The following is a 25,663-nucleotide window of genomic DNA, read 5'->3' on the forward strand; positions in this document are numbered from 1 at the left end:
CAGTGGGCACGCATCTTCTAGGTAATCTGCACTATGAACTGACAGAGAGTACTGGATATTACCAAAGGAGGGAACTGCTCAAAACATTTTCAACTTAATTCACTGCAGAATAACTAAATACCACTGTTTAAGACAAGCCAAATTACAACTTACTGTGGTTCCATGTAGTTTTCATCTATGTATTATTTTTCTTCTTGCTGCCTTCTGAATTCTCATTAACCTTTCTGTCAAGAGTGCATTAAACATGTCCTGTTAATTCAACATGTTTTTCAAGAAATCTGACATGGAGATGACAAATGCTCATGTAAAAAAAAAACCCCTCTAGTTTAATGAAGTGCATAATAAGAAAAACAAAATTCTAGTTTACAACACATTTTATTTCAGCTTTGCTATTGCAGTGAACTCAGAAGTGAGACTGTCTGAATAGCTTTGGCATCTGTCCCTAAGGGAGCAGAAGAAAAGGTCATGGACTTTGAAGAAATCTAAAGACTTCAAGAACCTCCTCCAAAGTGGAAGGATTTTTGTTATTCTAATATGATATTCTATGGCATACATATCTCCTAAATAAAACCCTTTACAATTAACATACTACTCTTACCGTAGGCCAGGGCAGAAAATTTCTCAGAAAGTTTATAACTTTGGGGATTTCTAATGAGAAGATGCAATCTTGATGCAATACAAGGTAAGGAATAAACATCTATATTCAAGTAGGTTTTGTGAGAGAAATATTGCATGTTCTATAAACACCAGAAAATACTTGGTAATCAAAAAAATCCCAAAGTTTAATTGACTAGTATGATTAATTGTCTGATGTACTACATCTATCCTCCTAAATATTCTTTTGAAAAATACTCAGTAAGACAATTATGCAATAAAATTACCATTTATATGACTCCTTTCATCCACAAAGGCATCAAAGTCCTATATATGTATAAAGGTATAAATACACAGTACTGCTCAAGTGCACCCAATCCTGCAGCAGGAAATATCAAATGCTCTGCACCAGCACAAAATATAATGGGTTATATGAAGGAAGCAATGCTATTTAAATCCAGAGAGATGACAACACCCAATTAACCAGATAAGAGTACTAAACCTGCACTCAAGTACAGGGTTTCTTTTCAGACTTTTATTTCCCAGCTGCTGAAAATTCAGTTCACTGTATCATGACTTTAAGCCTCCTAAGGCAGCTTGTTTTTCTTACATACCTCTCTTGACCAAGCAAGTAGTGCACAGACCCTATGTCAGATGCCCACAGACACCCTGTCAGAATCTACTGCTTGCTTTAAACATAAATAACAAGGATGGCAACATTCTACACAAACCCATGGTTTTCACACTACTAAATGGGTTCTTGGCAAGTCTCATGCTTGTACCAGCATTAACTCAGCATGGCACTGAGTGGCACTAGGACTGGTAATAAAACTGTTGTCTCCTAGCAAAAGGAATGGTTGGAACCAAATGATTTCAAGTCTGAAAAGCCCATGAGCCACAAACTCTGTGAGAGCAGCCCCTAAGCCTTACAGCTGAATTGCTACAGGAGTTTTAGAAAAGTAAAAGCATTTTATCACTCCTTTCTGCTAACAGTTGCACATAATGAGGCACACAGACTGGGCAAATCTCCTCAGTTTTTGTTCATTTAATATAACAACTGAAAATCCAACAATTTTACTTTAAGAAAACCATAAATTAGAACTGCAGTGTGGGTCATAGTCTGGACATTATCAAAATTACTAAATATTGAGGCTAATATATTCCCAATCTCTAGGTGGCCACTGGGCAGATGAAGTTTGTGGCACAATCTTATTTGCCAGTACAAATTCATCAAGCATGAGGGAAGCTAATTAGCAAAACTTGGATGTTATCTCCCAAAAAACTCTAAGGCTCCCAAAGATTAAAAATGTTTTCCTGCTGTGACAAGTACAATGACCTCATAAATATTAGTAGACCCTTTGGAACTGGAAAATGCCATCTATTCCTGCTTCTGTGTAATATTACAGGACTGAGCAAAAAAGAATACAAGGATGTTGCTGCCCCATAGAAAGCTAAGTAAAACTGCAGTTTGAAGTCATATTTGCATGCTTCAGAAGTCTGTGAAAAACATTTGGGGAGTGCATTTACCCTTTTGAAGGTGATTCAGCCCATTAGACTAAGATTTTTTTCCTAAAATATAAATAGTTCAAGAACCAAAAGATCTAGTTAGATAATAAATGAGTATTTTTCACATAGTATCAAACAGCCAGTTATACACCATTGATATGTGAACTGCTTTCGTCAGCAAGAGACTTATTTAAACCCCCTTTGAAAGAGCTATTCCCTAGAATAACACAGCAAAGCTCTCATGTCTAGTACTGTACGTTTTGTTGACCAGTTAGTTACTCATTTATTGGTACGTGTGCTTATCCCCCACTTCGTTGAATGTTCCATTTGTTCCAAATGGCTGAGCTCAAAGCTGGTTGCAGCTGCTTGTGATGTTCCACACAAAACCTTCCTTTTTTTCCCCCTCACAGGTCTGCAGCATTCCTGAATGTCTTTAAATAGAACTCAGAAATTACATTTCTAAATGACAATTCATCACCCTTCCTGCAGACTGCAATAGTATTGTAAATTCCTACTGAAGCCTCACCAAATTTGAAGTCAAAGATGACTGCTTTTTTTTTGGAAGGTATTTCTTGAACTCTTCCATATTGAGCCTTGAAATTACTTCTTGCAGTGGAAAAAATCTGTGTGTGGCTTCTGCCACAGCACCTGAATTGTCCAGAGGATGCCACCTTTGAAATGTGGCATCTTTGCCCAAGTCCTGCTTTTACAATTGAAACTCCAACCCCAGTGTTAGCCCCTGCTCAGAGGAGAGGCTGGAAAATGGGGGCCTAGAGGCAGCACTGGCCAAGCACAGCAAAGTGCCTTGGACAGGCACTACAGACTTGCCTTTATCATCTGGATTTGGAAAGGGTCCAGCTCCCCAAAGAAACAATGAAAGTGAGGCCAGTCCAGCTGATAACTGATTCCAACTCAGTTGCCACAGAATTAATGCCCACAGTGACTGATTACAAGTGCCCAAGAGAGGTTTGATCTGCTCAACCTGCAGAAATTTAATGCCTGAAACAGACACTAAATTCTCAGGCTGGGTTTCTACACGATTCCCAAACTTCACAGACTCGTTCTCTCATAGCACTTCTTGTCTCTCCTTTGTACTGGTGCCAGCAGGGACAGCTTCAGCATTTGAAGCTTCACATGTCATTTTAGCAGTGATATTTTTCTCTTGAACATTATGGAGACTGAGTATTTTGACAGGTGAACATTGCTGAAGATAGAAGCATAAACTGAGCTATGTTAGCTGTTCAGAATCGACAGGATGCATATATACATATATTGAAAAAATAACTGTATTAAATTGTTGAAAATGATGTAAATATTTTAACTGCCAGTATTTGGTACACTGGCTGAAGGTGCTATGAGAAGAATATATGAAATAAAGAGTTTCTGTGTTGCTTTAAATCAATCACTTAATGACTGTAGAGTTCATCTTTGCAGGACCCACTCCTTTGCCCTGGAGAGCCTGGTAGCAGCTCTGAGCCCTCACTTCCATGGGGAGGCATCAGTCCCTTCTCATTCCGACCACAGCTTGAACAGCCAGATGGGTGAAAGCCTCATTGCCCTGACACGTCCTCCTGGTCTCTCAGTTGTCTCATATCAGCAGGGAGGGCTCCCCTCATCAAGGTGCTGAGAAGGAGACATGATCAGGATCATTTGGTTTAAAAATGAGATGAGAATGGGTGAACTGTGCTGTCAGAATGATGCTGAAGGACGACAGCAGCGTGCTGAAGGCAACTGCAATCCTGTGCATGGGATCACCAAGGAAATCCATCCCCGAGCAATGCACAGGCTGACGGCTGGAAACTGAGGGGACGTGATGGATTTGCACAACTCCCTTGAGAGAAAAAAACATTTAATTTAGGAAAGATTAGATTGTTACAATTGCCCCTGCCCTGACAAGAGAGCCTGTCGAGCAAGGCCTTAAGCCTATATTTGGGCTAGAACTGTGCTTTAGCCAAGACCTTAAAAATATTCACTATACAGGCTGTCACCAGTGCTACATTTCCTTGTCACTCCTAAAGTGTGACTGATTTGCCAAGATCAAGACTAAATTCATGATCAGTGGCAAGGGCACCCAACATGAATTATAAAACTGCCTTTCCTTCCTAGCCTTCTGGATATGCTAAGGAAAATGCTTTTCCTGCATTCATTGTTGCTTTTTATATCCACACCGTATCCTCTGTGTAATGACATGGGACTGCTCAGCTCATCCCACAGTCTCCACCCCGCTCTCGAAGTAAAGATGATGCTCAGTAAGAGGAAGCATTTGGCTATTAAATATAAAACCTGTATTGAAAAATGTATTGATATCATGGCCAAGTGTGTCGTGCCCTGAGATGAAATGGAAATAGAGGTGGGGGTAGAAGTGGTAACAATTTTTTGAAGTTAGTTTAACACTGAGGGAAGTGGCTGGTTGTTTAGTGCAGCTCTGAGGAGGCTGGGGCAGTGCCTGAGCAGACTCCATTTACAGATACAGAGCTCTGTTCAAAATAACGAGAGAAAAGAAAATCCAAAATCAAGAGGAGCAGCTGATTAGAGGGAGGAAGGAATAGGAAAGGACCTTTCCCTTCTCTTCACCTTCCCAAAATCATGCATGCAGAAGTGAAACTAAAGTCACTAAACATGCAAACTTAAATTATGCATCCAGAAGACCCTGTGAAGCCAAAGGATTAGCTTTTTAAATTTCTAACAGTGGCATCCTGGAGCTGAGCAGAAGCAGGGAAATGACTGTTGATACAGAGGAAACACAAGGCTTAGAGCACATCAGATTTTGGGTGGCAAATGATTCTCTTCCAAACCCAGGATGCAGCCCGAAGCTGAAGTTGTAAAAGAAGGGAGCCAGAGAAGAACAATGAACAGAAAACTCCAGACAGTGCTCCCAGCTCCTACAGTGAGAGATGATGTCTTGAGCATATTAACACAGCAATAAATCCCACAGAGTGATCTGCCACCCTTAAAGCACGGTGTATGCTTAGTCTTGAGAATTTTTGCCCAAGGGAAGAAAATACTGGAGTTCCAGTGTCAGCTTACATCTCAGACTCTCTTCCAAAGGTAGCTAGCTATAAGTGGGTCACTCACTTCACTGGTACATTGCAAGATACAATGCTGAAGTTGCAGAGTGCCTTCTCTGAAGAAGCATTAGATGGTGACAGTTTAGATACTGATGAACTGGGTTTCACTCACCACATCAGTGTGGAGATGACCATGGGTAATGAAGAAAGCTTTCTTCTAAGTAATTTTACAGAAGTTTACAAGCTTCAGTGCTTTGAAAGTCACCAGACTTACTCCAAGCTTTCACATTCTGTGCTGTGTGTGGCCTCAGTCTTCCAGACGACATGGAAAAGTTTATGATAGTACATCAAAAGAAAAATACTAATTAAAAAAGGCTTCCCATTAAAGCAAATAGAAACAATGGCAAAAACTAGAATTAGAGTCAATTTTCAGATTAGTGATAAGCAGAAGAAAAACCCCAAAACTTTACAGTAACTGTCTACTTACAGAAAAGAAATGCCCTTAGTTACACCAATAGAAAATAATAATGAATGAGATTTAAGGTAGAAATAACCAGGAAACTGTTGCTGACCATCATTCAAATACTGTGTTGCATCAGCCTGTGGGGTTGTTCCACACAGAGTAAGTGAAGAATTCTTCTCACATGACTTTTCCAGTCAATACAATCATTATTCTTTAGTCACAGATCAGCCTGGTTGTTGCTCAAAATGACCTCCTACTCCTTTGCAGTTATGATTTACGTCTGAAAACTGTTCTAACGGAATCAACAAACAGAAGGAGCTGAAATTTAGATAATAATGACAAATTTCTCACCGCAGTAGAAATATGATTCCTACTCACCTGTAAATCTGCAAGAGTTTTTTGCCCTTCAGTCCTGAATTACAGCTATTGCCTTATCTAAACCCACGTGCTATTCATACTTTATCATTGCAGTGATCTGACAAAGCTGACTAAAATCCTAACAAACTTCTTATCAAACTATAGTTCACCATCAGTGAGCACATCTATTGCAAATACCCCTGGGATCACAGCATTACCTTCATAGTGGTGCACTGGACACTTCTGGAGTCTCAGTTTATGGCTCCAACCAATGGTCTTTGTGCCCCAAAAATCTTGACTGCCTTTCCTGCTAATTGCACAGAGCTAATTGAATAATTGCAAGAGAACATCTCCTGTTACTGTATTTTTTGATGCTGTGAGCTCTTAGCCAGTTGGAAGCTGTTTACTGCAGATTATATACAGGTATTTCTTCTTAATCCTAACCTCTAGTTGCAGTCATCAATTTATATAGAATTCATCTTATCAATCTAATATTTACCTAATATTTCATGGTATTTGACAGCAAAAGCTAACTCTGTGTATGCCCACATGAGCTCACAACATTCTTGGTCCATAAACGCCCTCTGAATTAATCTTTACCTGTCTTATTTCCTGTTTTCATTTCCCAAGGAACAGATTCTTTTTATTTTTATAGACACTATATGGTCCAAAGAAACAGCTAAGTGAAAACATAACAGTTAACTGCCCTCAGCCTGCAGCCCATATCTTTTGGCATCACCAGGAACACTTAGAGCTGCAAGACTGGATTCAGTAGCTTCTATACATAAAATTACTGCTGAAAAGGAAGTACACAAACATCTCTGAAGGCTGAAGTGTCCCCAGCTGACCCCTTTGTTAAGCACCAGCCTCTACACAACAGCTTTAGCAAAAGCACTGATATCCCATCAAACCCAAACAAAACGTGCACGTCAAAAGCCAAGAAGGTTGATTGTGCCTTCCCTTGTGGATGGGTGCAGAGTCCCACTCCAGCTCTGATGCACAGATGAAGTGGGAATTCCAGGGTCTGGCAAGAGTAACTGGTTAAAGGCTGTTGGATCAGTCACACTGACAACTTTCAGCAGGTGAAAACATTGAATGTGCTGCGCCTGAAGGTGTAAGGGCTGACACACCCCTGGCCACCATACATGGTGGTGCATCTTGCAGGAGCCCAAGTCTTCACTCTGTTTACTGTTTACCCCATATTCGTATCTGGGCTGGTGACATTCTCTGCCTCCCAGTGCCATCACCTGGGTGAGTTGCCTCATGGAAGGTAAAATGTGTGCCAAAATGCAAGTCTGGGTGCCTGCAGGTCACTCAGTCTGGAAATATGGGAGCAGGCCTATCAGATAAGCGTTCAAACTAAATATAACAGGATTTAGAACATGCTTTTAGATTTAAGGAAAAGTGCAGTCTTTAAATTACTGCTCTAGAATTTACTGGCTTAAAAAGAAAGACCTTAAGGCATCCCATCAAAGAGTTATATAACTCAAAAGGGTTTTCCTTGCCCAGTGTTGCTTGTGCAAGATATACTTAAGTAATAAAACATGCTTCTGGCACTAACCCATCTATATGGGCTTTATGATGATAGATTTCAGATTAGAAAATAGAGGTCTCCATACAGGCTAGCATTCCTCTTCTATCCCCTTACAGAAGATTTGACCGGTCATTTTCTACTGTGTATTTATTTTTTGAACTGAAACCTTTTGATACCAACTTCAGCAGGAATTGGTCATGATGTGCACCAGATGGTCCCAGGTTTGGTGCCCAGCTCAAATCAGACCATACCCCAGCCTAGTGCAGCACAGCAGCTGAAAGAGCCTTTCATTTCAGTCTCCCTGCAATTTAAATTTGCTACATCTGATCTGTAAATGTCTTCAGTCTTCAAACTTTACACTGTTTGTTGCAGCAATCACCCTTTGGTGATATGCCAGATGCCTGTGACATACCTCTCTTGAGAATGTTAAACACAGAGACTTTAGAACTGGAATTTCTAGCAAGCAGCTTTTCATTTGTGTGAAAGGCATGAGAGTCCTGAAAATACTTGAAATTCTGAAGTTAAGAGGAAAAAAGTCCATTACCAAGTTGAAGACTTTATCTATAGGAGGCTTTTAAAATTTTATCTAATCTAATTGGTATTTAATAAGACAGGTTTTTTCAAACAGTGCATCCACAGTCCTCCATAAGAACCCCTGTGAAAGAAATTAATTATTTTGTACTTTCTGCAGATTTCAATTCTGTATCTTTAGGTATTCTGCTTGAAATGTGTAGGTAGTCCTGGTGTTGCTTTTGCCTGGTAATGATGTCATTTCCACAGATAATTAATCCCATTGCTTAACTGGACTTGTTACTTTTAGAGAGGCAGCTAAAGGAAGTAATAATTCATGCCACTTTTATTTGTGATCTTCCATTTACAAGTCTATTAGAGTTAGGTCAAAATCAAAAAGTGGCTCACAAAACCCAAGAACTGGCTGCTGATTATGACCTGGGTCAAGAAGTCTTGCAAGTTATTTATGCACTGAATCTTACCCAAAAGGTGGAAGTACAGTGTACCTTATATCAAAACATGACTACAGGTTTGAGGACACCATTGGTTTGAGAGGCTAAATAAGTGATTATACACTTATTTGATGTTTAAAATATTTGGGGACGCTGATAGTTTTAACATTTTCTTTCAATATTCTATTTATTTCACTGGAGGATCCTCTCACTCCTGTGTGCTACTGTTGGCTATAAATATGTAAAGATCTCCTCCATCCTTGGATATCCCCTCACAGCAAAGCACTTGGCACCTGCACGTGCCCAAATTCGAAGTGCTGAGCACTGCCCCAGCCTCCAAGTGGAGATGCAATATGAGGGGAGAGCATCCCACACTCCATAGGGGGCTGCTTAAAGGTCATTTTGTTTTGATCTGCTACTGGAAATCCAACTATGGGCTTCAAGTCTTCAAATTTGTTCTTTACTTTAAGCTTGATGGGGAGAGAGAGGTACTTCAGCACATTTACAGCCAAACCAGGTTTTACAGACATTATGCTGTGTCATTCTAAGCCAGGGACGTGTGAGAAAGATGTGCTTTACCACATGTGGGAGGACAGCTACTGACTAACTAAAAATAGCCAGATTCCACCTCTCCAGTTAGCTTGGACTAACCTAACACTTCAGTCATCCCAGGTATAATAGAGAAAAATAATTCACCTAAAGCCAAATAGTACATGGTGGCAGACAAGATGCATTACATGATGTGATTACATGTCTGCATGAAAAGGAATTTTATGCCTCAACACAAAATATTAAGACTGGAGGCCAATTTTGAAGAACCATGTGGTGCACAGCAGACATGCAAGAATAGGACAAAAATATTCCCCTGCTGATTGAGCCCCATCAGCAGTTTCAGTTCACCCCCAAGAGCTCAGGCAGGGGTGGATATAATTTGCAGGAGAGGCAATCCAGCAGGGAGAATTTGTGTGCTGCTGCCATGTACTGCCCCAGGATATGAGAACTATTTGCAGAAGTCCTGCAGGGTTAACTCTGCCAGGCTGGGCAGAAACCCAGATTAGAGCTGCATCCTATGAGGTTTTTCTGTCTTTTCTATCCTACACAGGAATGGGAAGAGACAGCTTGAATAACATTGCCATTTCCCCTCTGAAAGCCTCTGCTATTCGATTAATAATGTCTTACATTTTAAAGTTCATTCTTGCCATGCAATGCAGATGAACACAGGGCTGTGGCTACATCACTCACTGAAGAAAGCCACCACCATCCCCACTCAACTGCTGAACTTTCTGAAGACTCTTTACCCTGCCTGTGCTACCTAAAGAAACTTTTCTTTAAAAGACATTTTGGTCCTCTCTTTCCTGCATCTCACTCATTTTTAAAAAGTTGGGCTTTTTTACCTGACAATGCAGGTTACCATAACTCTTTTGATGTATCTGCTCTATCCAGCTGCAAAAGTTCATACTGAGATCTCACAACCAGCACTGCTGAAACCTAAACTAGGAAACTTCCATCTCTTCTTTATTTCCCTACCTTTTCATCAAGATCTCCTGCAAGAAAAAGAGAGTATAGCCAGCTAGACCCAAAATCAAAATGACCCACTTCACAGTCTTTTCTTAGTTCGAACAGGTAACAACAATGAAGGCAGGACCTGCATTAATAAGAAAATATCTACCACTCTCAAATACATGTAACAAAACATGTACCTTTTTCCCCTAGTAAAAAAAAGTATATTTTCAGCAGAAACTGCTTTTACTAGGATTACATTACAGCAAACTTGAAGGATCACACTAAAAAATGTAACATTCCTTCTCCTTACATACTTATTTCTATCTGTAACACATCAAAATGGGTAAAATAACAGTATAGATCATTGGAGAACAGTCCAAAGCATGTGGAAACAAAAATGAAAAAGCGTGACTACAAGTATTTTAAATTCTCTTCTTGCTCTCCCCTATTTATGATGAAAATATCCCAGATGAAGGGAATGCAACTAGTTCAGCTCTCTATTTCTGTTTTGTGTAGTATTACCTCTGGGAAGAAAACCCTCAGTGAGTAAAAAAATTCCACTTGTATCATCTAATTGCCAGGGACTGGGCACAGGCCCAGTTTGTGAAATGCAGTCCAATTTTTCTATGAATTCATGTTCCCTATACCTTTCCCTTCTGCTCTAATATTCTCAGAATTGTTTTTATTCCTTTTATTCCTCTCCTAAGACCATCAGTCCAAAACCGCCTTCTACATCCTCTGCAATGCTCCCAGGTGCTCTCCACAACCAAAACTCCCTCCTGCCATTTCCTTTCCTTGGAAGGAGTTAAACACTTTCAAGCAGAGTATGCGGTGGTATAAGGAGGGGAAAATGGAGAAGAGGATTTGAGTAGCCCTTGAACGGAAAAGACGAAGCCTTCTAGAAATGGCCCAATCCTTATAGTACTACCAAAAGGGAATCTGGATGACTCCACATTCTGATGACTTGGAGCATTCTGTCCCACCTCCACCACTTCACTTTAACAAAATCCCAACAAACAAAACAAAACCACAACAAAAAAACATACACCAGCCCCTCCCTCACCCCCCCAAACCCACTCCCTATCTCCTCAGGAAGAACTGTCAACATGCAAGTTATCATTGGGCAGGTTCTCTGCTGATTCCCAGCCCTGTGTACAAACATTTTGAGGGTGAAGAGACATTTCTCTCCGAATTTTGCCTTAGATTCAGTGAAAGTTCAGAATGCTCTGAACTTTTGATGAAAACTCTGGGAGCTCAGACTGACATTATGCTATGAAATGCTTTCTCTGGAAAATACGCACATCATTCTACTTGCAACAACTATCACAATATCTCCTCAATATTATGTAATATCAATGTGATCTCTTTCTAACACCAACTGAACATATTAAATATGAAAGAATTACTTTGTGCACAGCTATTTAAAACCCACTTTAGTTATGCATTTACACTGCACAGATTTTTTTCAGATATGAGAAATGTGTTCACTTAAGCACTTCATGCCACACTGACAAATCACTGAGTAATGTCAACCCCAAGAAGTGTTTTCTAGCCCTGTTATACTACAGGGGCACATTTGAGCATGATGTAGAATATAAAGAAGATAATAATGAGATTTCTGTGTGCAATGGAAACTATGCGCATTGCACCTCCCACACACTGTTTAAGACTTATACTCCACAAAATCATTTAAAATAACTTATATTCTACACACTGTGAACATCTTATCTGAAAACTACTCCTCTGCCTTCTCTATTGCACAGAGACAACAGGCAGCTTACAAAGAGCAAGCCATATGACTTCAGTCCCTTTGAGTTTCTAGTCTTTTCCTTTGAATACTAAAAATGCAAACCAGTCTGTATCATTCAAATAATCTAATTTTCCAAACCACCTACATTAACATACTGGCTGAAGCCAATTACAAATGCCTTAAGGCTTATAGCCTCAGAAGCATAACCTGACAGGTCAAATTTTATTGTTTGCTCCATCCATCATTACTGACACAGTAACTCAAAGTACACAAGCCACAGTCGACTCACTGCTGCTTCTCTCTCCCTGTGCTCCTGCTGTAATTTTAATGTAGATGCTTATTAATAAGGACATTGTTTTCTGTCACTCAGTGCTGGCTCCTTCCATACATGTGAAAAGAAAAAGCCCCAAGTTATGCTTTTATTTTAGCAGCATCTAGTGCTCCCTCCTTTGGGCTAATGTGCCCAAACAAGTCATTGCTGGTGATACGTTTCACGAACAAATACTTTTTATAAATCTAATACAATGTTGTAATGAGAATTAAAAATTAAAAAAACCAAAACCCAAAAAACCACAAACAAACAAACAAACAACAAAGCAACAACAACAAAGAAAACCACCCCAAAAAATTTCAGCCACAAAATAACCAACACCAGGAAAACCCATAAACTTTTGGGCAATGTAGAGAATTGATATTCTAAACAAGATGTTCATTTACTTGTAAAATACAGCTGACAGGCCTACATCTTCCAGCCTAAAAGAAGCACAGAAGTACATTTTTCAAGATGCTAATAAGATTCAGTCTTCCTTAATTCAGTAAGACTTCAGTACATATATTTAAACACATTCCCTAGAAAAACATTGTTTTTCTGAGTTTTTGGAGTAATGAGCAGCCAGGAGCAGGAGTGTTACATATTCAGACTTCTAATTATTGGCAGCACTTACCTGGGTGCCTAAATAAAAACACTGCCTTCAACACTGTAGAAGTTCGTAAACAGGAAGGGGAAAAATCAGTGACATTCTAAACATTATTTCATCCTTCTGAATCAAGCATATGTGGGCAAATCAGAAAAGCATACGGACCAAACTCCCTGTAAGAAGCTGCCCTCCTTCAGCATTAACCCTTGCTATGTAAAGAAAGTCAGTGTGTCATTTCCCTCCCTTTAAAGACACTAAAACCCACAAAACACCAAAACCAGAATGAAACTTAAATCGATATAAAAATTATTTTAGTACGCTAGAAATTGTCATAACAAAATCCCAAAATATTGTTGTTTGTGGATACCTCGGCCAAGATATTTTAGACATGTATGACTCACCCCCTTACACCATCTTCCCAGTCCCTTCCTAGGTTTTTTTTTTCTGGTGTTCTTGTAACAACTGACATGAAAATATGAGGAGCTGCAGTATCATGCAGCAGGTCTAATTAGGTTCTAGAGACACTTAGTGGGTAAACATGAATCTAATCTATTTAATGAAGATACATTTAAATGAATCCTATCAATGAAGTCTGGTCAATTTAAATGACCAAAATAGAAAAAAGCATAAAACTGCCAAAAGAGTAGACTTCTTTTTTTTTTCAAATTTATTTAGGATTTATTGTGCTATATGTTTATTGTGAGCACTTGTGAACCTCAAGACAACCAGCCCAAAATCCTGCACTTCTGCAGCACTAAAAGATGAGCATGTTCAGTTCTTTTAGAGAGCTCTGAGTATTATCAGAGCTATTTGGGAGAATGGGCTTTTACAGAATTTAAGGGAGTTGGATGTGAGAGAAGCAGCCTTATGCTCCCAGAAGCTTCACCTCTCCCTATCACTCAGCGATGGGGGGTGTGGGTTGGTAATCTGAGGTTGTTCTGCACTGGTTCTCATACTGCCTTTCCCAGCACGGTATTTATTATTATGATATTTACAGCAGCTATATATTGAGAAGGAATTTTTAGGGAGTTTAGAGCAGTTTTTTCTCTATAGTCAAGTTACCAAAATAATATGAAGAAAGAATTGCCACTTGCAGCAACGCACCTAATAGAGACATTTAATTGTCATCTCCCCCAGAGTCTTTACGCTTGACTTGATAATTAAAACATTCAACTCTGACAAACCTTAATATGGCAAAATAAGGGATTCAGGAATTAAAGAGAAAACATGGATTTAGAAACTGACACAATATGTTAATCACAAAGAACCAGTATGTGCAAGGCGAAATTGTTCTGGACTGAGAAATGTTAGAATATGGAAAAACAAACTAAAAATATCTTTTCCCTGCTAGGCAAGGTTAGAGAAAGGAGACAAACAAAACCATACCCCAATTAGACCAGCCTGCTTAACGCATAGTTGCTAAAACTTGGACACACAACTTTGGGTAAATTTTGGGTTCTGCCAAGGCCTTTTTGCTCACTGCCATCAGCACAAATTAAAGCAGTGGAAATTTAAAGTAATCTCTCTTAAAAGAGATTATAGCAAGGAAAAGCAAAACCAGGTTGTGATCCATCTTAATCTGTCCCCAGAATGCCTCCAATGTTTCTCTGTCCTGCCTGTATGCAGGAGCCAAGAGATCACCAGGCTTCAGCAGACCAAAGCAACCCCCATCTTCTTCTAACACTGACCAATGGCTTTGACAGAACTTTAAGTAGCCAGTTTCCAACAAAAAGCATCAGTATTTTCTTTGTAAGAGGTTCATTTAAGGGATTAAAAAAAATCCTAGTTTTTTGTCGGTTTTCCTTTCTTTGTTCATTTTTTATTGTCTTTATTTTTTGCCCCCAATCTGTGTTTGCAGAACTGGGCTCATGAAGACTCTTCCTCCACAGACTAAAGCTATAGCAACAAGCAGTTTCTGAAAGAACATCATGTCCTGGGCCACAGCAATTTCTCATTAATTCACAGAATCTCAAACCTGGCAATATGACAAAGCAGCCCTTACTCTGTAAAAATTGCCCAGAGCTCTTTGCTTTCCCCCTCTATCTGTTGAGTCACTGCAGAAGCCTCTATTTTGGCTGTTCTCACAATTCATATTATGTCAGGTAAAAATCCTTGCAAACATGTATATATTCATGGGCTTTAGCTGGGGAGCTGTCACAGAAGCAGCAGCAGCGCACAGATGAGTGGTTATGCAGGGCTATTTTCTCCCTGGTTAGGATGTAAAATTGGTAGAGCATTGTTTGGGATTTTGAATTTACTATCTGACACCACTGAAAAGCAAAAGCTTCTTCACTTCAACACGGAACTAAATAGGATTTGAAAGGAAGCTCAGGAATTTGCAGAATTGAATGATTATGTGAGCAGAGTTCAAAAGCAGTATTTCCCAGCTCCCTCAGAATTTAACAAAGGTTACCCCCATCAGGGAAAGCACAGACCTTTGTCCTGGATTGTTAATTTGTGGCCAAGACACCCCTACAAGGCATCACTGGAAAGACTGTAGGAGGCAGAAAGCCATTTTTTAAGCATATTAATTGACCAAAAGAGAAATGCCATTCTTCAAGTGTATGCAAAAATGCCCTTTACACTTAACCATCTTAAGACACTGACGTGGATTACAAGGTACACAAGAATACAGATCTACCTTATTCCCAATTTTCTGCTCATTCCTAGAGACCACACAGAGAAAAACACCATACAAACAACAGGATGTCTTTAGGATACACAGCACTTGATCAAAAAACATTGCACACCTCATGCTTCAAGCCAAATAAACTGTGCAGCCATGGATGCACAGCACAGAACTCTGTGTGTTTTGCCTTCTGAGAGACAGAATTTATTATTTAGGAGTTGATTATTGTCATAGGTTAGCAAGCATAGTCCCGGAAGGGACGTCCTTGCTAAGGGGTGCTTACAGTTTCCTCTGTGACCTGACAGAACCTATCAGCTGGCCAGTTTGGATATGGACAATTCTCTAAGCCACTTAAAGTTGTGACCGCCTCTGTGATCCACATTTAAGAATAGGCAAACTCCCCCCCAAGCTCTCTCTTGTTTCCGGTGCTGGCACAGGTGGCTGCGGGGCCCGTGTGGGGCCCAGTGGGCCCGGCCAGGCCCTGCTTGGGCCAGGCTGGGCTGGGCCACGGCCATCCTGGAGTCGATGGACCTGTTCCAGCCATGGAACCCCCCCCACTGCCTTGCCGTGGGCAGCCGGAGCGGCTCGGCTCTCCCCCTCTCCACTGCAATAAGAAACATTCAACATTCCAGCTGCAAAGCTGCAAGGCCGAGGTGAGATTAACCCTTTTTATTGCTGTGAAGAGCTGAAAACCTGAGGGAAGAGAGAGAGGAGATGCTTAAAGCTGAAATTCTGTTGTGAAGCTACGATATATCAGAGTATCCCGTTGTAATTTCATGAAGATATGGGGGGTGGAGTGTTCAACTCGTAAGCAAAAGCACCTGCGTTGAGATAGGCAGATGCTGACGCAGCTGTAATTTCATGAGAAGTTTGGACAGGGAGAGATGAACCAGATGAGGACTTTTGCTCCAAATGGGAAAGGAGAAAACTTCAGTTCCTAGAGATGCTCCCAGAGATAGTCCTAAAGATGAAGATGATGAAGACCCTTTTGCTCCCAGGGAAGGAGAAGGGCCTCTGTTTTTGTTTCTGAACGGCTCAACCTTAAAATTTTACCCCAAAAAACTTCAAGAGTGGACCCTCGAAAGCAGTTGCGGGAAAAGCTGCAAGTCGGGGGAAAGGACTCACACGTGGGCAGAGAGACTCCTCTTCCTAAATGGACTGAACAATATTTGGAAGTGGGCGGCTGTCTCGTTGTGATAATGTTTTCATAGCATGAGCAAGAAGAGACTTCTCTTTCTAAATGGACTGAACAAGGTTATTATGGCAGTGGTAAACAGACTGAACATCTCAAGGGTTGTCTTTTCACATTGTCAGTGGGAGAAGGGAGGAAGGTGGGGGGAGGAGGAGAGTTCTGAAGGTGGTATAATTTTTTTTCCCCTCTTTTAGGTCTGTTAATAAACTTCTTTATATTCTTTCAAGTTTGGTGCCTGCTTTGCATTTCTCCTAATTCTTATCTCACAGCAGATAAACAGTAATGAGTATTTTGGACCAAACCACTACAATTATTCAATAACAGCTTCACACAGCTTTTGGATTACACAACTCGAGTCTCACTGGCCCAGAGCACAGGCTGAGGAAACATCTACCTCATGGGAATGCAGTAGCCAGATGTGCCAGAGTCAAATGGGGGATGTACAAAGGTACTCAACATCAGGCCAACCCTAGTTCTCCCACAGTCCTCTGGAGTTTCCCAGGGGTTATTTGGGAGAATAAAGTCAGTACTGCTAAAAGCCTCATGCCAGATGTATTGCTGCAGTTAGGAACCCCCCTGCAACTCATGGAGTCAAATAACAAAATAGGGATCAATGTCAACAATTTGCTAATAGAATAAGGAAGTAGTTACAATGCTGTAAAATATTTTTCCTGTAGAAAATTCATTCAGAATGGTCACATCACATAAAATCTATCAATTTCCACAAAGAGGTATATGAAAGAATAATTTATTCTTGTACCTCCCACCAACAATCTTTAAAATGTATACAAGGAGCAGATGCAAAAGGATGACTTGATTTCCTTCCCCATGCAATTCTTTAACCATATCCTGTTGTATCTCACGTTCTTTTCCCTCAACTCCTCTCTTATTTCCTTAATTTTCCCTTACAAAACCAGACCAAAGCTAAAAGTTAACAGAGAATTTAATCCAATTTTTCCTCTAACTGGGGACACAAGAAGTCTTAACGCTTGCTGAGTATCTTGTTTTCCATCAGGAGAGGCCAAGTCATCCCTCCCAGAGAGAGGAAAAGCAGTGCAAAAGCAAAGCTGAAGAGCAGCACCCCAGAGCTCAAGGACAGGTAATGCAGTCAATAGTTGGACTATGAAAAACCAAACCACATTGCACTAAATACTCAACAGTTAGACACTTTAACAAGTATTTGCTAATTGTGCTTCTGCATACATATTCCTCTTAATTAAATGTAGCAGCCCTCACACTGCACACATTTAACTAATAGTGTCTCATTATTTTGGTCGGGTTTTTTTCTTCTGTTTCAAGATTGTTGGAAATTTTTTTTTCTTGTACATCCCTTAATATCAAATTTATTACCTAATGTTATGACAACAGGAAGTGATTTTTACATTTTCAAACAGAAAGAGACATGATCATGGACTTAATTAGTTCACAATGATTTAATTAAAATTTGCAGAACAACAATGTACCTAATTAGAAACATAATTATGCCAATGTACCTTTCCATCTTTGAAGGGACCATTAGTCATTGAGGTGGTATGTTTTGTAATTTAAGCTCATCCTAATTTTCATTTTCTGACTAGTTAAGTACAGTCATCGTCATGTTCAGGTAATTGCTTTATTAACAAGCTTAATTAAAGTTTCTGTAAAACTGACAGCTACAAAGTTATTCTTCTTAATGTGTTGCTCACAAAAACATTAACTAATTACATCGAGCTCTTTACAGGGCTTACGTACCTCATAAGCTTAATTCATTAGTACTTTAAAGAGCTTTGAAAACTCTGACTGTAATAACCTATGGAAGTGCTTTGTATTGTCACAATATTAAATAGAGCTGTTATACCCAGGAAACTTCTTTGTACAAAGTTATTACGTGAGAGATGGTGTTCATTTTAAAGCACCTGCATTTCAAGCAGTAACTAGAAAAAAAAAAAAAAATCAGTGATATTATCTTTGATAAACCTAAACCCCTTAGAGTCCAAAGCTCATGGAAAAGGGTGATGGGGAGGTTTTAAAGTTTCCAGAAATAGGAACAAATTTTGCAAGTTCAAAAACCACTCATTTTTCAATTGCTGAAAACAAGGTAAAGGGACTGAGTACATACAGGCCACATCTGTGCTCAAATTTTGTCAGGCAGAAGTGCTGAATTATTGGTGTAACTGAATAATCCCATTGCTTAGAAGAATTAGTTTGACATCTGGAAACAAAACTAGAGCAATAAAAACCCCACCACACACTACAGCCTAACAGGCTTATCAATTTCCACGTCAGCACTTCAGCACTTCATCAGTGTAGCAGATAAAATAATCCAGGTCAAGTTTGGAAGACTTCAGAAAAAGAACCAGAAAGGTTTAATGCCTAAAGGGTGGTGAGATTTTTTAAGCAGTACAACTACCACACGGGAAGCTAAATCAATTTAAGAGCAATCAAAGTTCTCATTACCTTGTGTCTTCTATAGTTTGGGTGACACTTAAATCATTGCAGCACAGGATATGGGCATGGCATTTTCATAATTTTTAACATTTTACCATTTGTCGTTGTGTTGGAAATCAACACCACTGAATAGTTCCAATGGAAGATTAAAGAGAAGAAAGATTCCTTTAACTAGCCCTCAATAAATCAGTTGTGGGGCCGAAGGCTTCCATGTCTTTGGTGGAACTGCAAGATTAAAGTTAAACATCCTGAATCTCTGTCTACATCAACCACTAAGCTCAAACATGGAGCTTTAGTTTATCTTTTGTTATTTTTTTCCCTTATGATCCTTGCATTATTGATTTGGTTGACTTTCCTCAATTTTGTCAAGAAATTCTTGCCTCTAGGTCTACAATGTCTCCTGAGAAACAGCTGGAATTATTCCAGGATCAAATGGCTAAGTGAGCGCCTGTGAGATGTATATTTGGTATGTATGTATTTCTTAATGTGAATTACTGTGCATTTATTGACACCCAATCTGCATTTCATCAGTCAGTCACACTTCTGCTGTGTCATTTCCTTTTCATTCATTTTTTCCTCAGATAACAGTTCGAAGTATGGAAAGGGCCAGCCCTGGTACAAACATGACTGCTGCTGTAGGCAGCCCCAGGTCATTACAGAAACACTTTGATGCTGCTCTGCCAGGCCAGAAACTGGGAGCCCAAAGCCCATCTCCCACCTCAGCCCCTGCTGTGCCTGCAGGAGAAGCCAAACTGCCCTGGAGCCAGGAAGGATGAACTGCTGCTGTGTCTGTGTGTCCCACCTGGCTGCCAGCACCAATGGAAGCCCAGTATACACTTTCAGAAGATTTTCTTCCCCTTGAAACTTAGTGGCCACTCTCCATCTTTTGCTTACAAGCTTAGCAAGAATCTGCTCATTTGGCCAGCTTGTCACTGCATGCTCACAACGCAGGAATGCAGAGCCATGTACCAACACGTCCCTGCATAGAGCAGTGCCTGCACTCGAGTCCACCTTGTTGCATTTTCACAGTTCATACTAGCACATGACAGCACTGCAGGGCCAGAAGTAATACCTGCCAACAGCACTGGCATGTGAAAGAAAACTACTGAGAAAGCTTTGATTTTAGTGACCTAAAGGCAAGAAAAAGAGATCACATTGTCTGGTGAAATCTAACAGTGAATTTGAGGGAAGCAGTATGTTCTCTTTGTAAAGGATACCAGACACCCATGATCATTCCTGACCATAAAAACTTCATTTGTTAGGACACTAACATATATTATTTTATTTTAATGCTCTCCCTCAAGTATTTTCAGCTCATTTACCAAAATTTGTCTTCTAAAAAAAAAAAAAAAAAGAATTTAATTTTGCTAGGACAGGAACAATTGATAGTAAAACATCCAATAAATAAAGATGAGACAAAGTTGTTTCAGAATAAATCTTTAAAAGATCTCCTTTGAAAATAACTCCAAAACTCAAACAGGAAACTTCTGGGAGGTGTGTCTTTGACAGCCAAACATGTCAGCACCAGGAAATGCTTCATGTCTTTATTATAGCTGTCAGGCTTATATCATAACCACAATAGCTTGGTGAGTTTATAACATTGGCAGAACGTCTGATGAAAATCAGTTAGATCTTATGGTGAGAAATAGAGAAGGCCGAAAACCCACTTGGAGCTAACAGAGATGCAGGTAAGATGCACAGAAATGAGTTAACAGCATGACAAGATTATTAAATGAAATCTGTTTACTACAGGATGTCTTATGGACTCAAGAGTTCAGACAGAAAAGGTTGGTTTTATAATGAACCCATTTTAACCATAAATAACAAAGCTAAACTACTGCAGTACACACTCCTAGAGAGTATTAAAGTAACTTGTTTAACAGGCAACATGTGGCTATTTCTCCTCCAGTCTGAGTGCACAGATGACAGTTTCTGCTCTGACTTTCTCCTTTTTGGCCATGCAAATCCTTCAGCAAGAACAGGAGAGAAGCTGAAATGACCAAGGCATGGCAGCATTTTAATGTTTGTGTCCATTATTAAGTGGAGAATTCAAGCTGCCCAGCTGATAAGATAATGTAGCTGCATCGTCACCGTCACATTGCAGCAGAGAATTTTTTTGCCTGATAGCTTTATTTTCCTGTTTGTTTGTTGGGGAGTTGTCTTGGTTTGAAAAACAGGTGTCTGTCAAGGAAGGCAGGAGCCTCCCTTGAAATGGAAAATGCAACCCCCTTCCCTCCGAATTATTATAATTTCGAATTTAAGGTGCTTTCAGGCAGAGATATGAAGAATAGGAATAACAGTTCTTTACATATATATATATATATATATATATATATATATATATATGTATATGTATAACCAGTCAAACAAACAGCAATAACTCTGGCAGTAACAGCAAACACAAACCCAGTGCCAGCCTTCTCGGCTGTCGGGCCCTTTCCCCTCGGGTGCAGTTCCGCTCGCAGCCGGCAGGGGCGCTGGCGGCTCCCGGTGAGCAGGGCAGGTGCGATGGCTCTGTCAAAGCAGTGATCCTGTAGAAGGGGCTGCTCTTCCTCGGAAGGTCCAGTGGTGGCTGTGTAACTCCTGTCCCCTGGGAACCCAGTGGAAAGGGTGTCTGTGGTGTTGGGAATCTCAGATTATATCCAGGATGGAATGCTTGGTTCCTCCCCCTGGGTGGAGCATCTTACAATGGGATGATGACTCATGAGGCCAGGCGTTGATGGGCTCATTAACAGAAAGACAGTCTGGGGGGAGGAGGCAAGGAAACACTGCCCCACCTGGTTTCAACAGCTCATGAGGATGGTAATAGAATACACTGCAACCCAGGACAGGAGTTTTTTTTGTGAAGGCTATTTCTGGATTTTAAAAGGTAGTTTTACTGCCTGTCAAACATTACTTTGCATACGTGAAGATAAGAGAACCTTAAGGGTATTTCCCAAAACATGCTTTCCAGTGCCTGAAGTGCTGTTTTTGGGACATGTATCCAAGACATGGGAGGCTTTATTTGCCAATGGGAGATCTGGAATGCTGAATGGCTGTGAAGACATTTTCTTTTATTGAGTCAAGCCCTAAGGTGATCGTATTTTCAGTATAACAATGAGTCAATTTATCCCCACTGGGTTATGGGAATTTTTTTATGGTACCATATATGCTGCATCTGGCACACAAGCCTATTAAAACCCCAGGCTAAATGAATTGTAATGTTACCCATGCAGTCTGGAAAAAAAGAAACAATTAAAAATAAATCTATCACTGAAGAAAGATTCTGCTAAGTTATTTTATGATTTGGAGAGCAAGTCTTAAAAAAAAAGAACTATCCCCAAATCCTCTTGTCTAAACAAGCCAATCTCATCAAATGATAGCTGTTTTTCAGTTGCATCATCAATATCAAAACTGTTCTACTTCATTAAGAGAACAAGATATTTAGAGCAAGATGAATCAGGAAAGTCGCAGGATTGTGATTTGGCATTCTGATTTGCTGTTTGTCCAACGTGGAAAAAACTACATTTTTCAGTAATTTTTACACAAAGAAATATTTCTAGATTAACAAAGAGTGTAATTTAACACTGCCTAATAACAAAGGGTATTTAATGTTCACCCGGCATCCCGGCTGAGCTCTGCTGATGGGAGCTCAGGCCCCAGGCAGAGCTTACCTTGGAGGTGTAGGTGTGTCCATCGGAGCCGCAGACAGCGCTGGAATGTGCCATGGGACAGGGCTTGCACTTTGCTATGTTGGCTGCTCCAGCCCAGTGCTTCTGGGCCAAGTTGCCTTTCTTTTGTCGAAGGCTGTAAAATAAGACACACCACGGTTGTTGGAAAGTTTGTATAAAACAGAAGAATTAGAACTTCTCTGAATACAGCTGGATTTTCAGTACAGCATTAATTTAGAATCATTTCAGTTGGAAAAGACCTTTAAGATCATCAAGTCCAACCATTAAACCAGCACTGCCAAGTCTACTAAACCATAATTTAAAGCAAGTAAATTAAACACAGCTCCTAACAATGCTTTTATAATATGGCACATTATAGCAGGCAATCTAAAAAGTCATAAGTTGGTAGGCAGCTCTAGATTTACAACACTTGGTGGTTTCATTTAGATTTATAACTACAAATGATTTCACTTCAGAATACATCATTTCTTGAGCTACACAGCATTCTGGTGATGCAGGCAACATTACACCAGGTTGTATTTAGAGACATTTTCACCAGGCCTTCTCAGAGCTGCCAAACTACTGCTAAAGTAGCAATGATTTTAAAGCTAAATCCTTAAAAAAACATTGCAATTTATACTGTGCTTATAAAAATGTATAGACTCACTAAGCACTTTTGTCACTGTAGGGGCAGGAGCCCTCTTGACATACCAGCTACTGAACAATCAGCTGAGGTTCTCAGATCAATCAGAGTCCCCCCAGGAATGTCATAAAGTCACAGAGAGCATCTCCAAATCCACCAATGTGTGCCCCTAGGGAGTGACTGCCATTGTTTTCAAGTCACAGAATACTCAATTACTGCATTAAAAATGTCTATAAAAAAAGACATCTGCTCCAAAAACTTACTGCAAAACACGTGCCATTGATTCTGACTAACGGCTCATTTTCCTGTCATAATGAACTACTTGACTGAGAGGACATTAAGTAATTATTGCCAGCCTAATGTTGTAAACTGATAAGAAGTTTGCTTTAGAAACCCCAATCCAGTGGAACAATGCAGATTCATTTTGGTCATGTGTACTTGTCTTTCACTTGAAAGCATTTACAAGGGAAGGCAAAGCATCGCAGCAGTTTTGCTGGAGACTGGTAGAAAAATAACTGCCATCTGTTCTTGTACCACAGGAAAAAAAGATATAACAGTTCAGCTAGAAACACATTTCAATGTGCTGCTGAATGGCTTTATCACAGCATTAGAAAAATATATACAGATATTTTTTAAAGGAATTTCACTACAGCTTGCAACTTGCCAACTCTGATGTAATGACATATTCAGCTGCTAAATAATATAAATTCTGTTCTTTCATCTCAGTCCCAGTTTTCCTCAAGTCTAACCTTTGCCAGAGATGAACCTACTACTAAGAAGATTGTGTCCTCAGAAGGAATCCAATCATGATATAATGAACTATGAAAACAGAAGCTAAGTATTTAAGATGAAATTCCCTTGTTATTTTAAGAAGTCTCCCTAATGCAGAGAGCAGCACTCCCTGTTTCAGATGCATTCTGCCTCACAAAGGTACCATTATACCAGACGCTAAATGCTGCGGATAGTTGGTTACTTAGCTCTGAACCCCCTAAAGTAGCTCTGTGGATCTGATCTCTTATGCTGAGGTTGTACAAACTGTTTATTTAAGTTTTCCAGAGTAACTGATTTCTCTGCAGCCCCCAACCATGCTTTGTTATCAACATGTAATGAATATCTTATTTTCTTGAACTCTTAGGATTATGGGCATGACTTTTGTTTTTTTTCAGCTTGACAGGAAAGTTTCCTCATTTACTTTACTTACAGCCCTGCACTTCTGACAATGCACAAACTCAGAGTCAAAAATATGTTTGAATGTCGTACTGTAGATACTGATGACCAGAGTCTGGAGGCAAGTGCGAAAGGAGCTGTGCTTCTCCTCTGGAGACTGCAGAAGGTCATAGCACAAAGCAGACCTTTTACCTTTTCACTGACTTTAATTTCCACAATCTCAAAAGATAGATCCTTTGCTATACATAAAATTGTTATGAAGAACATTTTCCGATTAGTTATAGAAAAATGGCTAAGAAATGCTAAACTTGAAGGGTGTGATTTAGTGCCATCACCATCAAAGCCATCAGCCATGAAGCGTGGAGGATGGAGAGGAGTGAGTGAACTAACGAGCACCTCATCAAAATTAAATATATTGCAGTTCTTAGCTAGACTGATGACTAACAAATCACAGGATCTGAGTGGCAAGTATAAAACAGATTGTAGAGCATTTGTGGACCACACTTCATCAGGTATTCTACACTATAACCTTAAAAGAAACGTCCACTCAGGACTGGGCTGCTTATCCATTTCTGCACAGCCTTACACTGCCCCCCCCCCGCCCCCCGCCGCCCTCCCCCCCCCGGCTCCTCATTTATTTAATCCTTCTTTCATCCCTTCAAGATTCATATTGCAAAGCCAGTTCCTATTGGAAAATTCTTCTGGAGCCGATGATGTTTTTCACTCTTCCATCATCATTTAAATAAATAAAAAAAAGAAGTAATTAAAGTTGATTGTTTCAAGCCATTCCAGCAGCTCAGGGAGCCTGGTGGCCCTTTCCATCACTTTACTGAGAGTAAAAAGAACACACACAGCCTTAGGCCTGAGCTCTGTTCTCACAGCAGCTGCCTGGAAGACAACACCAAGTCTGGTGTGTCCCCTCAGCTGGGACCAGAATGGTTTCACCTGAGCCCGATTTGCTGTGTTTCGCCTGCAGACAATGAAGGAAACATTTACTCTTCCTAACCCCCACATTCATCTTCAGGATCTTCTTCTGATAATAAAAGGAAGTTTACTCTCTGAAAGAATGATATTTAGTAACAAGAATTCCCTGTGTAGTAGATCTCAAAGCATTTCACTAACGTGAATCAAAAATGAAACAATTTTAGTAGTGCTTCAGATAATGTGTGTAATGAGGCAGGGAATGCTGCAAGAAACCTGCAGCTCCCTCACTCCTGCAGGTGCATGGAACTGGTAGTACACCAATCATTTTTGTTGCAAGAAACAGTCTGGCTTTCAAAAATTAATACATTTTTTCCAAAATGATAGTGCAAAGTGCCACTGTATTTGAAGCCAGTCAAAAGTAATTTTTGTCAGCTTGG

General features: G+C 40.0%; 1 protein-coding gene and 1 long non-coding RNA gene across 3 annotated transcripts in view; one reads left to right on the forward strand and one right to left on the reverse strand.

The window, feature by feature from the left end:
• Positions 1-25,663, reverse strand: part of SPOCK1 (SPARC (osteonectin), cwcv and kazal like domains proteoglycan 1) — a 279,195-nt gene that overhangs the window by 70,728 nt on the left and 182,804 nt on the right. For both annotated transcript variants that reach the window (XM_039559692.1, XM_039559691.1), the window contains one exon: positions 22,496-22,628. In XM_039559692.1, coding sequence (XP_039415626.1) covers positions 22,496-22,628 — 133 coding nt within the window. The remainder of the gene's footprint in view (positions 1-22,495; positions 22,629-25,663) is intronic.
• Positions 16,657-19,809, forward strand: LOC109144617. The gene is made up of 3 exons (XR_002045496.2): positions 16,657-17,514; positions 19,229-19,308; positions 19,424-19,809. It is a non-coding gene; the product is annotated as an uncharacterized LOC109144617 (long non-coding RNA).

The sequence above is a fragment of the Corvus cornix genome, chromosome 13 (assembly GCF_000738735.6).
Source record: "Corvus cornix cornix isolate S_Up_H32 chromosome 13, ASM73873v5, whole genome shotgun sequence".
Taxonomy (NCBI): domain Eukaryota; kingdom Metazoa; phylum Chordata; class Aves; order Passeriformes; family Corvidae; genus Corvus; species Corvus cornix.